This window comes from Miscanthus floridulus, chromosome 17 (genome assembly GCF_019320115.1).
Source record: "Miscanthus floridulus cultivar M001 chromosome 17, ASM1932011v1, whole genome shotgun sequence".
Lineage (NCBI taxonomy): Eukaryota > Viridiplantae > Streptophyta > Magnoliopsida > Poales > Poaceae > Miscanthus > Miscanthus floridulus.
In genome coordinates this window covers 64,873,440-64,889,314 of record NC_089596.1, presented here as the reverse complement: position 1 = coordinate 64,889,314, position 15,875 = coordinate 64,873,440, and the positions used below count along the sequence as shown (strand labels likewise).

The window sequence follows — 15,875 nt, the reverse complement described above, 5'->3', positions numbered from 1 at the left end:
ACCCTAGCATATGTAAAGCATTTAGTGACAACACATGTGATATAAGCAATCATAGAGATAAAATTTGAGATGCTCATGCTCATGAATGATCAATGATGCTTGTTCTCATGCAATGCTAATGCCAAATGCATGCTTAACACCAGGGTGTTACACTCCCCAACTAGAGTATTCTTGAATTCGGTCCCATTGTTGCTCCTCACTTTCTTGATGGGAAGACCGAACTCCTTTTGAGCTCTTCTAACAAATATCTTCTCCTTCTCTTGAACTTGGCACTTGTCATGCAAGAAAAATACCCAAGTAAAATAGGAATAGTCATCAACAATAACAAGACCATATTTGTTACCCCCGATACTTAGGTAGGCGACCGGTCCAAAGAGATCCATATGTATTAGCTCCAATGGTTGCTTGGTGGTCATGATGCTCTTTGGTGGGTGAGGTGCTCCAACTTGCTTTCCAGCTTAACAAGCGCTACAAATCCTATCTTTCTCAAAGTGAACATTTGTTAGTCCAAGAATGTGTTCATCTTTTAGAAGTTTAGCCAAGTTCCTCATCCCAACATGGGCTAGTCGGCGATTCCAAAGCCAACCCATGCTAGATTTTGCCACTAAACAAGTCTCAAGCTTAGCTTTACTTTTGTTGAAATCAACTAAGTAAAGTTTGTTCTTTAATTGACCCATAAATACAATAGAGGAATCCTCCCTTCTAAAGACTTTCACACCCTTATCTAAAAAGAGACAATTGTAGTCCATCTCACACAATTGAGAAACGAGCAACAAATTGTAACTCAATGAATCAACTTGTAATACATTTGTAATTGATTGCTCAAGGGTTATAGCAACTTTACTAAAACCAATCACATCCCCCTTTGAATTGTCTCCAAAGGCAATATTTTTATTTGAGTGTGTCATCGGGGAATATGATGAGAACATACTCCTTTCTCTGGTCATATGATTTGTACATCCACTATCAAGCACCCAACTTGATCCACCAGAGGAGTATGCCTACGAAACAAGTTTAGTAGCTAGATTTAGGTCCCCAATTTGACTTGGGGCCTTGCATGTTAGTCACAAGAATCTTAGAAACCCAAATAGAAGTATTCCTATATATGTTGGTTTCCTTTCCAACATATTTTGCCACCACTTTCCCACTGCTGTAGTTCCTCAAAACAAAGCATGATGTCATGCTTTGTCGAGGTGCATAAGTCTTTGGTTGGTAGGCATACTTATTCTTGGTGGCCCACACTAATTCCTTAGGCTTCTGGAAAACCTATTTCTCCTGGTACACCTTCTTCTTGGGCTTTGTTTGATCAGGAATAGAATTGGTAGCCTTCTCATTTTTGTGGGGCACGACACTACCGTTGTGCGACACTGCCACTCTAGGACGCTGCACTGTCGCAGTCTGTGAGGCTGATCTATACCAATTTTGCCCTTCCTCTCAAACTGTACACACTCATAGCCATTCACTATCCTTCTTCCATTTGTCTTCGCTCCTTTTGTGTGACCAAACACATGCTTGATTAAGGGATGCCTTCCTTCCTTGAATTGTGGCACTTTTGATTCATCAACCTTCTTGTAATTGGATTGGGTCACACTTATCCACCCTTTTCCAATGACTTCATTGAGCCTAGCAATCTCCTTTCTCATAGCTTCCATATTTGCAAGGTTAGTGGAATAAGCATTCAAGTCAAGATTAAAACATTTTCCACAACCTTGACTAGTAGAGGGAGTAGAGTTTTCCTTTGCCTTAGTGAGATGTGAGTTGCTATCCCAAAGAATGCTATATTGCATCTCAAGTTCTTTGTGCTTTTCATCTAAGCCACAATACCTTTTCTTGAGAGCTTATTTGCTTTCTTTGTGATAGCATGGTCCTCTTGCTCTTTGGCCAAGGCCTCACGTAAGGATTCCACCTCACTTCTCTCTAATGCAAGAGCTTCTTTGCTAGCAATGTAGAGATCCTCTTGTTGAATAAGAGTCTCTTCTCTAGATTCTAGCTCGGCTTGGATACTCTCTAAATTCTCCATTAGCTTAGTGATGAATAATTTGGTCTTTCCTTCCAAATTTTTAGTTATCATATTTATTTCTTCATCACTAGATTCATCATCACTAGAGCTATCACTAATATCACTACTAGAGATATCACTAGGAGGTGGAGGAGATTTGGCCTTTGATTTGGATTTTACCTTCTCACGCTTTGCCATGAGACAAGTGTGAGGAGAGTAGTAGTCATCATTGGACATGTTGTTGAAGAGCCTTGGTGTAGGGGATGACTTGTGAATAGCAATGGTTGCAACCTTCTCATCCTCTTCACTTGTGCTCTCTTTAGTTGAGTCCCATTCATGCCCAATGTGAGCCTCTCCCATGTTTTTCTTGCTCTTCCTATGTTCGGCCTTGTCCTCTTTCTTGTCCTTCTTGTATTTGTTGTCCTTGATCTCATATGGACACTTGGCAATGTAGTGATCGGTGCTTCCACAATTGCGACATGTCCTCTTTTTCTTGTTTGGGAAGCTTCTCTTCACTACCTTGTAGCCTTGCTTCTTTAGCCCCTTGTGAAACCTCCTCATAAAGAGAGAAACATCATCAATCTTCTCATATTGATCATCATCATTTTCACTTTCACTTAAAGATGATGTGGTCTCTACTCTTTCTTGAACTTGCTTGCTTGCTTTGGGCTTGCTAGTTGAAGCTTGTTGGTTGATCTTGAACTTGCTTGTAGAGCCTTGCTTGCTTGATTTGTTGGCCTTGAGAGCTACATCTTTGATCTTGATGTCCTCTAGCTTTGCTTGCAATTCTCCAAGTTTCTTCCTCTCATTTGCTTCTTCTCTTTGCATGTCAAAGGTCAAGATCCTTCTAAGTACATCATTTGGTGTGAAGTACTCAAACTTCTTCTTGTCTCTAATTAGACTAACTACGTTCTCATTTGTAGGTGAATAAGCTTCCAACATAATCTTGACAACTTTGTGACCATCTAGCTCATCACAACCATAGCCTCTAATCTTGCCCACCATTGTCATCAACCTATCAAACATCTCTTGTGGCCCCTCCTCATCCAAGATTACAAACTGGTTGAGCTTTGACATCAACAAGTCAATTCTTGCCTTTCTCACTTTGTCAACCCCTTCATGTGCTAGGCACAAAGTGTCCTATATTTGCTTGCAACATCAACTCCAATCACTCTATTGTACTCATCACCATCCAAGGCACTAAGCAACACACTTGTGGCTTGACTATTGAGGTGAATAATTCCCATCTCTTCTAGTGTTGGGTTCTTTGGATCAACCGATGGCTCAAATCCATTGCAAACAATCTCCTAAATGCCGGGGTGAAGACCTATAAGATAGGCTCTCATCAAGTGCTTCCACTTGGCAAAGTTAGTCCCATTGAAATAAGGTAACTTGCCCACGGGCACATTGATGAAAGACCTCCGATCATAGTTAGTCATAGGAATAGAAGAGTAGTTAAAGGATACGGTGGCATATTTGTTGTTGTTGGCCTTGCCCTTTCCTTTCTTCTCCTTCTTATTCCCCTCCGACATTTGGTATGACTCATCATCATCTCCATCTTTGTAACTACTTGATATGCTTGATGATGCACTTGTTGCCTTCTCTTCTTCTTCCTTCTTCTTCCTACCTTCTCTTCTTTTTCTTCTTGCTTCTCTCTTGAGCCTTCTTTCTTCTTTCCTTTGCTTCTTCTCCTCTAACCGCTGCTCTTCCTTCTTCTCTCATTATCATTGAGAGCTCTTTCAGAATCGGTAGTCTCAAGATGTGGTAGTGTGGTGTTGCTTGCTATCGACGCGCTTAGCTCGCTGCTGTCCATGTCGACATCCACCCGCTTCACGCCACTAGTTCCTCCTTCGGGCTCCATACCTCATGCGGTGAAGCGTATATGAGGTAACCTGCTTTGATACCACTTGTAGGATCTCTGGTTGACCTAGTGGGGGGTGAATAGGCCTGTCAAAACAAACACTCAAACTTTAATCAAATTCACACTGTGGCACTGCCGCTCTAGAGAGTGGCACTGCCAGACCAGAACAGCGGCACTGCCACACCTACAGACAACTTAGAGTCACAGTTCAAAATCAGTCAAAGGAAACTTAGATCGGAGAAATTTCTTAGCCTGCTGTAGGTATGATAGTCATAGATCAAAAGCTAGAAGTTGTAGAAACACCACACACAAGTAGATCGACTAGAAACCCTAGAAATTACCTCAATAGCAATATGACATGCAAGTAATGTAAATCAAGTACAAGAGACACAATGATTTATCCTATGGTTTGGCTCACCACCAAGGCTTGCCTACGTCCACGTTGTTGAGGTTAGCCACTAAGGCTTAGGGCTTTCCAACCCTTCCTCGTTCTCAAGTTAAGAGACTTAACTCTTGAGATGAGGGGTGGGTTTAATAGCTTCAAGATATGGTTACAAACTTCCTAGGGCTGCCACACAAGTTGGCAAGCTCCATGGGAGACGCTCTAGATGGCTAGGAGCCAAGCTCCAAGAGTAACAAACATAACCGCCAGCCAAAACATGAACCAAGTGCTCTTTTGAGTTGAGGAATCAATGGAGCTGCTCTCTAATCGAGTTTTGGACCCTTTTCTCTCAAGGATTGATGGTGAAATCATGGATTTGCTTGAGGGATCAAGGTCAACAATGGAGGGAGAGAGAGAGGCTCCTTTCTGTTTTGGACGAGCTGGAGTGAGGAAGAAGAGGTAGAGAGCCATTGGGGAGGAAGGGAAGGGTATAAATACCCCCAGCCCCCAACGGTCACTTAAGTCGCGACAGTGCCACGGCTCAAGTGCAGCAGTGCTGCACTATGGCAGTGCCTCTCTTCAAGTGCGGCAGTGCCGCACCACACAAGACAGCAAGGGTAAGAGTGAAGTGTAGACTGCCTTGGCTATGAATCTGAGGATGCATGTGTATGTTTGAGCACTTGCTAGCACATATTAGCTTAAGCATTGTGTCCCCCTTTATAGTATGGCTTTTCTTATACTCAAATTGAAAATATAAAATAATTTAAACCTCCTTTGAGTTTGAAGCCATCAACATTTGCAATTGGGGTCTCCTCCATTTTGTGTAGCATCCTCGAATATAAATTCCCTACTTGTCATCTCGATAAATCTCATTAGTTCTCTAATTGCATGGTCATTATCACCAAAACCCATAATTAGGGCTTGATTGCACTTTCAAAAAGGAAAGCATACCAATCCAGCAATGATAATAGAAGAACAGATGAAGACTAGAAGGCCAACTTGCTCGTGCTCCCTGTAGATAATATTACCAATGCTAATTAATCACACAAGGCAATACAAATTAGTCAAAAACCTAAGCACAAGCAAACTTACTTCCTAGCTACAGTTGGTGATGACTTGTTTAGAAAGAAAAATCAAAGAGTTGAATCCTTTAGTGCTTCCTTATTGGATATTTTGCAACATGCACAAGAAAGAAAGAAATACTTAGATCTGATCTTTTTGCAATGAGGAGACATGTATGCATTTCAATAGTTCCAAGACTAACTTATAATTCTACTTGCATCTTAAAGTTAAATTGATTCTCTTCTCTCTCTTTTTATATAGAATAGTCACAACATGTTTTTTTTGCATAAAGGACCAAAGTAAAAAGACTATGAATTTCCATCAGTGTGAACTTTGCCTTCATATACTAGAAATAAGTTGTAGATCTAGCATAAGAAAACTTACATGCAAACTGATTGATTCTCTTGTGTACAAGATCTTGAATCCTGTTGGTTCCTCTACAAAATCAACTAAGGCAGTAAACATCACATTGAAGTCAAGATGAATATGTTCCTTCTCCAAAGAGGGGAAGAGGGTGAATTTGGACTGAATGAAAGTTTAGCAAGAGAAGTAACCCAAACGTTGAATCTTTCTAGCCTTTCTCACCTTCGTCTACACCTTTCTGCAACCAAGAAAAATATAAGAAAGTAAGCTATGCTGAAACCCTAGCACACAGGGGAATGGGGATGAGAGGAAGGGGATGAGGAGATGACGCACCTGGATGTGGAAGGGAATGGAGATGTAGTGGCGGCACCGCTCCTGCTGGCTGGCGGTGGTGGGCTAGGGCAACGACGGGCTTGGGAGGCAGTGGGCTAAGGCGGTGGGGGTGGGGGCGCCGATGCCCATTGGATTTGGCAGCAGGGACCTAGGGTGGGAGGCGGCAGGGCTCCAGCCAAGGTCTTTGGCGGCGATCAGGGCGGGCATTGGAGTGGCGGCCGTGATGGGTGCTAGCCTCTGGCAACGGCTCTTATCGGCGCCCGACGGCAGAGCCCTCCTTGCGACGCCCGGCACGGAGCTCTGCTAGCGGCGCGCGGCATTGGTCTATGCTAGCTGCATGCTCGCAAGTTTTTTTCTTTTTTTTCCCAAGTCGCGTGAGTGGGAGAGACAAATGGGGATGGGCCTATTTTAGTGGGCTCAACATTTAGCATTTTAGCTCCCATGCATGCCTCTGTTTTGGCGCGTGGTCTCCCGCGCAACACTAGCATTTCTATTTGATTGGCGCATACCCCTTCGACGACAGTTCGACAGTGGTTTGGTTAGGCTACGATGACATTTTCTTTGTCTAAAAACTTTCGCCGACACTTTTTGTGTGGGAAGGACAAACGCCGACACAAAAAAGTGTAGCCTTACACCGTTATTGGCGACAGTTTATGTGACCCTAAAAAGGTACATAATTACCGACACATTATGTGTTATCAAAAGCCTGGTTTTACCAACACATATCTATAGGCAAAAGTAGGTCATGGTGTAGTGTTAGTCCCTGTTTTTGTCTCTAGTCCCTAGACTAATGAACCAAATAGGTCATTAATGAAATTGAATTAGGGCAATATTTTGATCCATTAGTATTAAAAATTAGCTACCTAGCTAGCTATAATTTTTAGCATGGGGTGTTTGGATCCACCTGCTAATAGGTGGTTGCACAGTGAGTTTAAATGTGTATATGAGCTATATATTACTATATTAGCACCTAGGTGCAACTCCAAACCTGCCAATGGAACTGATAATTAGCAACCCACTAGCTAATAGGTTTATTAGCAAGTTTGTTTGGATCTACTAGCACTAATTTTACCCGCTAATTTTTAGTGCTAATGGATAAAAAGGCCCTTCCATTGACACTATAAATAGTGCCATGTTTTTTAATGGATCTCGTAATTGTTTAGGTTACCAAAATACGCTATATAAGGCATACCTAATAAATTTAACAAGTAAACCATATATTGAGATGGCGACTAAAGTTGTTGTTTTCATTTTTATAGAATTTCAATATTACAATGGATCAATAAAAAGATCGTGTTCCCTAACAAATGGATTCAATTCTCAATTCAAAATTTACAAACTATAGTATGGTAGTACAAGGAAGGGAACCTACGGTGTTTTTCTTTAGCTTGTGGACTAGCGGCCTAAGTTGCTCTCCTTAATGTAGTAACGTCGGCCTCATGGAGTAAGTTGTTAGTGGATCAGGGTGACTACCGAGTTGTAGCATAATCGGAGTCTCGAAAAGTGAGTCATCACGTCATGACTTGCTTCACACGGTATGGCTCAAGTGTCAATTGGTGATATGTCATGGTGTTCCGCTGCTATACCTTGTTAAGTTTTGAGACTTTTAAATTTTATTATAAACCATATATACAAAATACTAGCACTACATATTACGTATCCGCGAAGGGGTCCCATCGTTTTGGGGCCTGGAGCGACCTTCCCTTGCCCCACCTCTGGAACCGGCCTTGACAACTCGTGCTTGTTACACTACTACAGGCAGGAATGGTTTCTAGAGACGGCTTGTGAGGCTTTGTAGAGGCGGCTCGGCCAACCGCTTTTACCATACCATCTCTATAAATCATACATTTGTAGGGACGGTTTCTAAACCGCCCTTACAAATCGATTTGTAGAGGCGGCTGGTGTTATCAGCCGCCCCTACAAATTGATTTGTAGGGGTGGCTGATAACACTAGCCGCCCCTACAAAATCGATTTGTAGGGACGACTGTAGTACCAGCCGCCCCTATAATACCTATTTGTAGGGGCGGTTCAGTCTAGAACCGCCCCAATAGTATATTTTTTCGCCAAAAAAAATTCAAGTTTACAATTCAAATTCGACCAGAACATATATAATTTAAATCTGACCACAAGCACAAGAGCATTATATAAACTACCATTACAAGTCCAATTCACAAGAATATATACAATCCATCATTAAATAGACATAATTCACAAGTCTAATTCGTTCCACAAGTCCAAACCATCCCACAGGGTAAGACCAATGTCAAATTCCATACACATTGTTATCAATGGCCTAGAGCTAGCCTTTTAGTCTCATGAAGGTGTTGGTACTGAGGATTTCTACCTAAGTAAGAATCTCGGTCATGGTAGGTGCCTTTGGCGTGTACAATATGGTCCAATATGAAGTTGCAAAGGTCGCCGATGAGCTCTAAGAGTTGGTCATCCTTGTATGGGTCTCTTTTCATTTCTTTCTCTTCTTTCTACTACAAGAGAACAAGTTTTGGTTTAGTATTTCATATCATGTGCGAAGTTTTTATACTACGAGTGAAGAGGTTCAAACTTACCCTTAAGGGGTGTCTCCTGTAGGCACCAGTGTTACTCATCATAGAACATACATAGTATCCACAATTTACACTCCCAGGCTTCTGCTTGGGGCACTATGTGTTTTGCATATGGAAATGTTAAGTAATACTTTTGATAGCCATGTAATAGAGTACTAAACTAAGTTACACTTACTGCACATAGTGTTTTTATAGCCAGCCTTTCCTTCCTTACTGGATCATGCCTTTAGTGATGTTCATTGACATAGAACCTGTATGCCCTGTTTGAATTATTTTGGCAAATGCAACTTGTTAGTATCCAAAAGTGAACGTTACAAGTATGTATACACACATATAAGCTAATGAGGATTGTCGATATGTATACGTCTTGAGAATCGATATGAAGTCTTTGTATGTCACCGGGTCTCTATCTATTGAATCAAAGACCCATGCCATGCTCCTCTCGACATCGATGCCTATACAAATCCAGTGGTTGCTGCATGAATTTAATCAAAGAACTATATAAGCTCTTTTGCATCGAATAAAATATATCAAACAAAGCTTTAAGTATAGAGTTGAACTTACTCAAAATTGTATGGTACCCATATAGTAGAGTGTTGTTGGAGATTTTTAAAAGCCAGGGCAATGTATGCCGAAACCTTAAGGGACTCTGGCATTAGTTTCTTTGCACGGATGTCCTCTTTCTCCCGATGGGTCTTTCCAGCAGCTAGCTCTTTGGCATCCAGTTTCCACTGTCTAGGGTAATTAAAATTTGTTTGTGCTATAGCTTGAGGGTCTATATACCCGGCTTTCACACTTGGCATTTGTTTTACAATGTGCACTTGCATTCTACAAATCATGGCATGGGTTAGTTACAACAAAATCCAAAGATTACATTCATATCATATCAGGAGGGCAAGGACTTACAGGCACCACGTGCAAATTAGATTCATTTCCATTGCTCCGAGGTGAAAGCATGTCTGCCTGTCATTAAAGTCAAAGATAATTTTCTCGTCTGGGCTTCCCAATGTGCTGGCGGGGAAGCATGCTTGTACGAGGTATATGCTCGTTAGGAGAACACGCAAGTACCAATCTTGGAACCTTCTCATTCCAAGTGGTAGGCACTGGATGTCTCGGTTTGGTAGGAAGGGCTTGTGTGGGGTGTACGACCCCGAATACCCATGACATACCACATGGGCTGCACCCCTAGGGGTGGCCTAGCCCACAAGAAGAAGCCTTGCGAGGCATGACTCTGCTCGGCGCCTTCTGCAAGACATCGGGAAGATATCCTAAAGATACTATGAGATCTGTTAGGATATGTATGATCCCAAGATTCCTATAATCAGTTATTACTTTTCGGTTATCTCTCAGATCTAACCGACTTGTAACCCTACCTCCCGGACTATATAAGGCAGGTAGGGACCCCCTCTAAAATCATGGCATATCATATGATAGCTAATACAAACCAACAGACCACAGGAGTAGGGTATTACGTCATACTGACGGCCTGAACCTATCTAACTAGTGTGTCTCTGTTGCCTTCTTGTTCTTGATCTCACGCTCCTCTGCCGATCAATCTACCTTCATGGGATACCCCTTGGAGGACTACTGACGATATTCTATCGATAGTTGGCGTGCCAGGTGGGGGTGTGCATGCTGTTTTCTTGTCGAACAAGATGCCTTTTTCCGTAGGCTCTTCGTCCCTTCCGTAGCCCGGCTAGATCTTCACGGTCGGATCCATCTCATGGGTCATCAACGCTGATGGAGTCGGAGAGCTCCTCGAGCCGGGGTAGATCAGTTCTGCTTCGGCCACCCCCGCACCTGCAACTACAGATATGATCTCGGAGCTAATTCCGAGGTCTCCTTCGGCGATGACTCACCGTCTGCTTCCTCGCTACTAGAGGAGGCCGATCAACAATGATGATCTAATCGAATCCATCGATTGGGTTGGACTGAAGCTCGCCAATTGTCTCTCCATCATCGAATCAGCACTAGACACTCTAGTTCAGCGCCGACCACCCTCTGATCCAGATCTATTGGAGGCTGCTCGGGAAACTGCAGGGGTTATGGCCCTACCCTTCGGATTCTCCAACACCGCCGCCGCTTACCAACTTGCCCTATGGAGCAAACTCGTCGACCAGGTCGCCATCCAGCTTTCGCCGGCCATCAACACGCTACACCTAGGTCGGAGCCTCGGGGCGCACCTCTAGACCATCCTGGAAGAAACTCTAGGCTCCGAGTCTTAGGGCTCTACAGAGACCCACGCCAAAACCTTCTTTGATCAATTTCTCCTTCCACCCTTCTAGGGTGGTGCGATCTTCAATGTCAGCATCGATAGCCCTCCTCGGAATGGTGAAACCGAGGAGGAGCGTGTTGCTCAGGAGAACTGGAACATCAACCGTGTGCAGCGGTGAGAAAACGAGGCAGCCATCACGTGAGCTGAGGCTGCTCGGAACAATCGGCTCGATTGTCAAGGAAGACCGCTCCCACTCCACCACGACCTTGACAAAGAGTTTCTCCGCGTCGACGGCCACGATGTCTTCAAGACTCCAAGTGCCAATTTGGCGGTAGCCGCCAATGAGCTCACTTGTTTCCCTCAAATGCCCGAGCTCGCCAAGATCGTCGCCATGCTTAAAGTAGCTCACTGTCAGGTTAATGAGATCCACAAGGATCAGAGACCTTCATGCTCTACGAGCATGATTCACCAATCAGCTGCGCCGAGATCCAATTGCTGCCCTAGTCAAAGCCATTTCGCCGACCAGTCGCTACCTCTCCAGGGGAGACCTAGGGGGCATTGCGCTGAACACCATCGCCAGCATGACTAGGATGTCGAACAGGATGCTAGAGTACATCTCAGCAACCTTCGGGATGCATGACGGCGTATCGAGCAATGTCACTTTGGTCACCATGAAGATGAAGTGCGTCGTCGCTAGGATTACGAAAAGGAGTACGACAACCCAGACTCAGCCCTTGAGCCTATCCCTGACCATAATGCCACAGACGACGGTGTCAACAACCCTGAGGGGCCTCCGGCTTTCACAAGGGCACTCCAAACGCTTTGGTGGTCCCATGGTTTTAAGATCACCAGGGTCGAGCCCTACGAAGGAAGAATGAACCCAACTCAGTGGTTGTAGGCTTACGCCACTATCGTCCGTGCCACGGGAGGAGACACCAGCATCATGGCAAATTATCTCGCCATCATGCTCATGCCACCCGCCATGAGCTGGTTTACCAGCCTTGTGCCAGACTCCATTGGGTCATGGGAAGAGTTGAAGAAAGTCTTCACCGACAACTATATGGCCACGTGTACTCGACCTGGCATGAAGCATGATCTTAGCCGCATTAACCAGAAGCCATCCGAGCTCCTTCACAGCTACATCCGGTGTTTCTCTGAGATGAGGAACTCTATCCCCAACATCACAGAAGCTGAAGTCATCACCGCCTTTATCCAAGGACTCCACCATCGCGAGTTTCGCTCCAAATTCAACCGTAAGCCGCCGACTGGTATCGGCGAAATGATAACTAATGCCAACCAGTACGCCGATGCTGAGGAAGCCGAGGTGCGCTTCAACGAGGATGTAGGCACTCAGCGACTGCCTCACCGCTACAACGATCGCCTCGACGACCGACGTCACAGCGACCGCCACCCCGACGACCGCAGCTATTATCGCGATAGCGGCCGTGATCAAACAGGAGGACACAGGCCTGGCCAAAATCACCGCCGCCGGCCAGAACACATCTTCACCGCCGTTAGTCAACCTCGTGCTAAGCGTAACTACGACAAACAGTACCAAAAGATCCTCGACGGCCTGTGCCCTCTTCACAAGAATGCCAAACACAAGATGAAGGACTGCACTGGTCTGGACAGGGAGTTCCAGGACAAGAGGCTCGATGACGACGCCAATGATGGAGCCGGAGGTCACCGACCACCTGGGAACAACAACAACGCCTTTTAGGACCACGATAAGGTGGTCGCCACCATCTTTGGGGGCCTTGCCTCCACTAAGAGTAGAAGGGAATGGAAGCTCACCGCCCGACGAGTGCTCACCATCGCTTTAGAAGAAACTACCACCATCCCTAGCTATCACCCATGGTCCGAGGTCCCCATCACCTTCAGCAGGACCGACCAGTGGGCAGACATACCCTACACAGGGCGTTTCCCTCTCGTCCTCAACGCAACCATCCAGAAAGTGCTCTTCAAAAAAGTCCTTGTTGACAGTGGTAGTGCTTTGAACCTACTCTTCGCCAGGGCCCTAAGGGAGTTGGGCCTCGCGATATCAGATCTCACACCCTTGGACTCCTCCTTCTAGGGTGTGGTACCTAGAAGGGCATCCAGACCACTTGGAGAGATCACCCTACTAGTATAGTTCAGCACTTCAAGCAACTACCACGTCGAGCATATCAACTTCTACGTCGCCGATTTCGACACCGCCTATCACGCCATACTTGGCTAGCCAGCTCTAGCAAAATTCATGGTTGTACCACACTACGTGTATCTAGTGTTGAAGACGCCTTTGCCTATAGGAGTGCTGGCTCTACAGGTGAACCTCTTCGTTGCCAATGCCTGTGAGACAGAGAGTCTCGCTCTCGCCGAAGCCACCGACCTCTCCATCCTAATGGCTAGCATGGTCGCCGAAGCCAAGACAAAACCCGCCAATGACATGGAGATTCTAGAGCTAGAGCTTCCCCACACCTCTGCCAAGTCCAAGGAAATCAAGGAGGTCAGCCTTGGCCTCGACGATGCCTCCAAGACCATGAAAATTAGGGCCCACCTTGACCCCAAATAGGAAAGTGTGCTCGTCTCCTTCCTACATGCCAACGCTGATGTGTTTGCTTGGAAACCTGCAGACATGCCGGGGGTACCACGGGAGAAGATCGAGCACTCCTTGAATGTCTCGCCGACCACCAAACCGATCAAGCAGAAACTCCACCGATTCGCGCTAGACAAGAAGGAGGCTATTAGGGTAGAAATAAAATGGCTCTTAGCTACTGGGTTTATAAAAGAAGTGTATCATCCAGATTGGTTAGCAAACCCTATTCTTGTTCAAAAAAAGAATAAAGAATGGATAATGTGCGTTGATTATACTGATCTTAACAAACACTGCCCTAAAGACCCCTTCGGCTTGTCTCGGATAGACGAGGTCATAGACTCTACCGCCGGCTGCGAACTACCATCCTTCCTTGACTGTTACTCCGGCTATCATCAGATCTCCCTCAAAAAAGAAGACCAGATAAAGACGTCGTTCATTACACCTTTCGGTGCATACTGCTACAAAACTATGTCCTTCGGACTCAAGAACGCCGGGGCTACCTATCAAAGGGCCATTCAGATGTGTCTCGACCAATAGATCGGCTGCAATGTCGAAGCCTACATCAATGATGTGGTCGTCAAGACCAAGACAGCTGACAACCTTATCGCCGACCTCGAAGAAACCTTTGCCAACCTGAACAAGTACCGATGGAAGCTAAACCCTTCAAAGTGCATCTTTAGAGTTCCATCCGATATATTGCTGGGCTACATCATCAGTGCTCGAGGCATCGAGCCTAATCCTAACTAGGTCTCTGCCATCACCAATATGAAATAGCCAACATGTGTCAAGGATATACAGAAGCTTACAGGTTGCATGGCTGCTTTAAGCCGCTTCATATCACGCCTCGACAAAAAAGGGCTACCTTTCTTCAAGCTCCTCAAGGCCTCCAAGCGCTTTACCTGGTCGGAGGAGGTAGACTCAGCTTTCGAGCAGCTCAAGTTGTTCTTCACAAAGCCGCCGATCATGACAGTGCCAAGGCCAGATGAGACTCTGCTAATATACATCGCCGCCACTTCTCGTGTCGTGAGCACAGCTATTGTCGTCGAACGCGAAGAGGTCGGTCATGCTTATAAAGTACAACATTTGGTTTACTTCATCAGCAAGGTACTTAATGAGCCCAAAACTCATTACCCTTAGGTACAAAAGCTGTTATACGCCATTCTTATTACGTCACGCAAACTCCGACACTACTTCGAATACTACAAGATCGCCGTGGTCACTGAGTTCCCTTTGGGGGACATTCTCTGCAACAAAGAAGCCAATGGCCGCATCATTAAATGGGCTATTGAGCTCAGCACCTATTCCATCGAATTCAGAAGCAGACCTACCATTAAGTCATAGGTGCTCGCTGACTTCATCGCTGAATGGACTGAGATCCAAGAGCCCATCGCCGCTGCTTGCCCCGAACACTAGGTGATGTACTTCGACGGTGCCCTTAACATCAATGGTGCTGGTGTGGGCATTCTGTTCATTACACCGACCAAGGATAAGCTACGTTATGTTCTCTGGATACACTTCCCGGCCTCCAACAATGCCGCGGAATATGAAGCTTGTCTCCATGGTCTTCGTATAGCTATCGAGCTCGGCGTCAAACGCCTCATGGTGTACGGGGACTCCACGCTGGTTATCAACTAGCTCAACAAGGACTGGTCCTATTCCAGTGATAAGATGGATGCTTACTGCGTTGAAATCAGAAAGCTCAAAGGAAAATTCTATGGCATCGAGTATCACCACGTGGTACGTGACCAAAATCAACTCGCCGACCACTTATCCAAGTTGGGTTCTTCTCGTGCCGTGATCCCACTGGGAGTCTTCATTCAGGATCTCCTGGCGCCATCCATCAAAGAAGATAAGGAAGTCGAAGAAGTTCCCCCCGCCGAGCAGTTGGTACTTGCGGTACCTTCGCCGATCACCAACTGGAGGGAGCAATTCATCAAGTACCTCACCAGTGCTGAGGTACCCATAGACAAGACTGAAACTGAATGCCTAGTTCGTTGAAGCAAGCTTTACGTGATGGTGGATGGCAGCTTGATGAGGAAGAGTGCCAAGGAAGGGATACTATAGAAATGCATCACCCAAGAGGAGGGAGTGAAGCTACTTCTCGAAATTCACTCTAGTTCTTGTGGCAACCATGCGGCCTCGAGAACATTGGTCGGCAAGGCTTTTTGAGCTAGTTTTTATTGGCCCACAGCCATCACTGATGCAGAAGATCTCGTCCGACAATGTGAAGGATGCCAATTCTTCGCTAAGCAAATACACGTGCCAGCGCAAGAGCGGCAAACCATCCTAGCTTCCTGGCCCTTTGCATGCTGGGCACTGGACATGATCGTGCCTTTCAAGCCAGCACCAGGTGGTTTCCGGTACGTGTATGTCGCCATTAACAAGTTCTCCAAGTGGATTGAATATAAACTGCTCGTCTCGGCTACTGCAAAGAAAGTAGTTGAGCTCTTTGAAGATATCATCCACAGATTTGGTCTACTAAACAGCATCATCACCGATCTCAAAACTACGTTTACTAGACAT

General features: G+C 45.4%; 1 protein-coding gene across 1 annotated transcript; it reads left to right on the top strand.

Annotated features, from left to right (window-relative positions):
* Positions 1-15,020: 15,020 nt before the first annotated feature.
* On the top strand, positions 15,021-15,350 carry LOC136515712 (uncharacterized). The gene has a single exon (XM_066509231.1). It carries the CDS (start codon positions 15,021-15,023, stop codon positions 15,348-15,350), a length of 330 nt encoding a protein of 109 aa, XP_066365328.1.
* Positions 15,351-15,875: the final 525 nt, after the last annotated feature.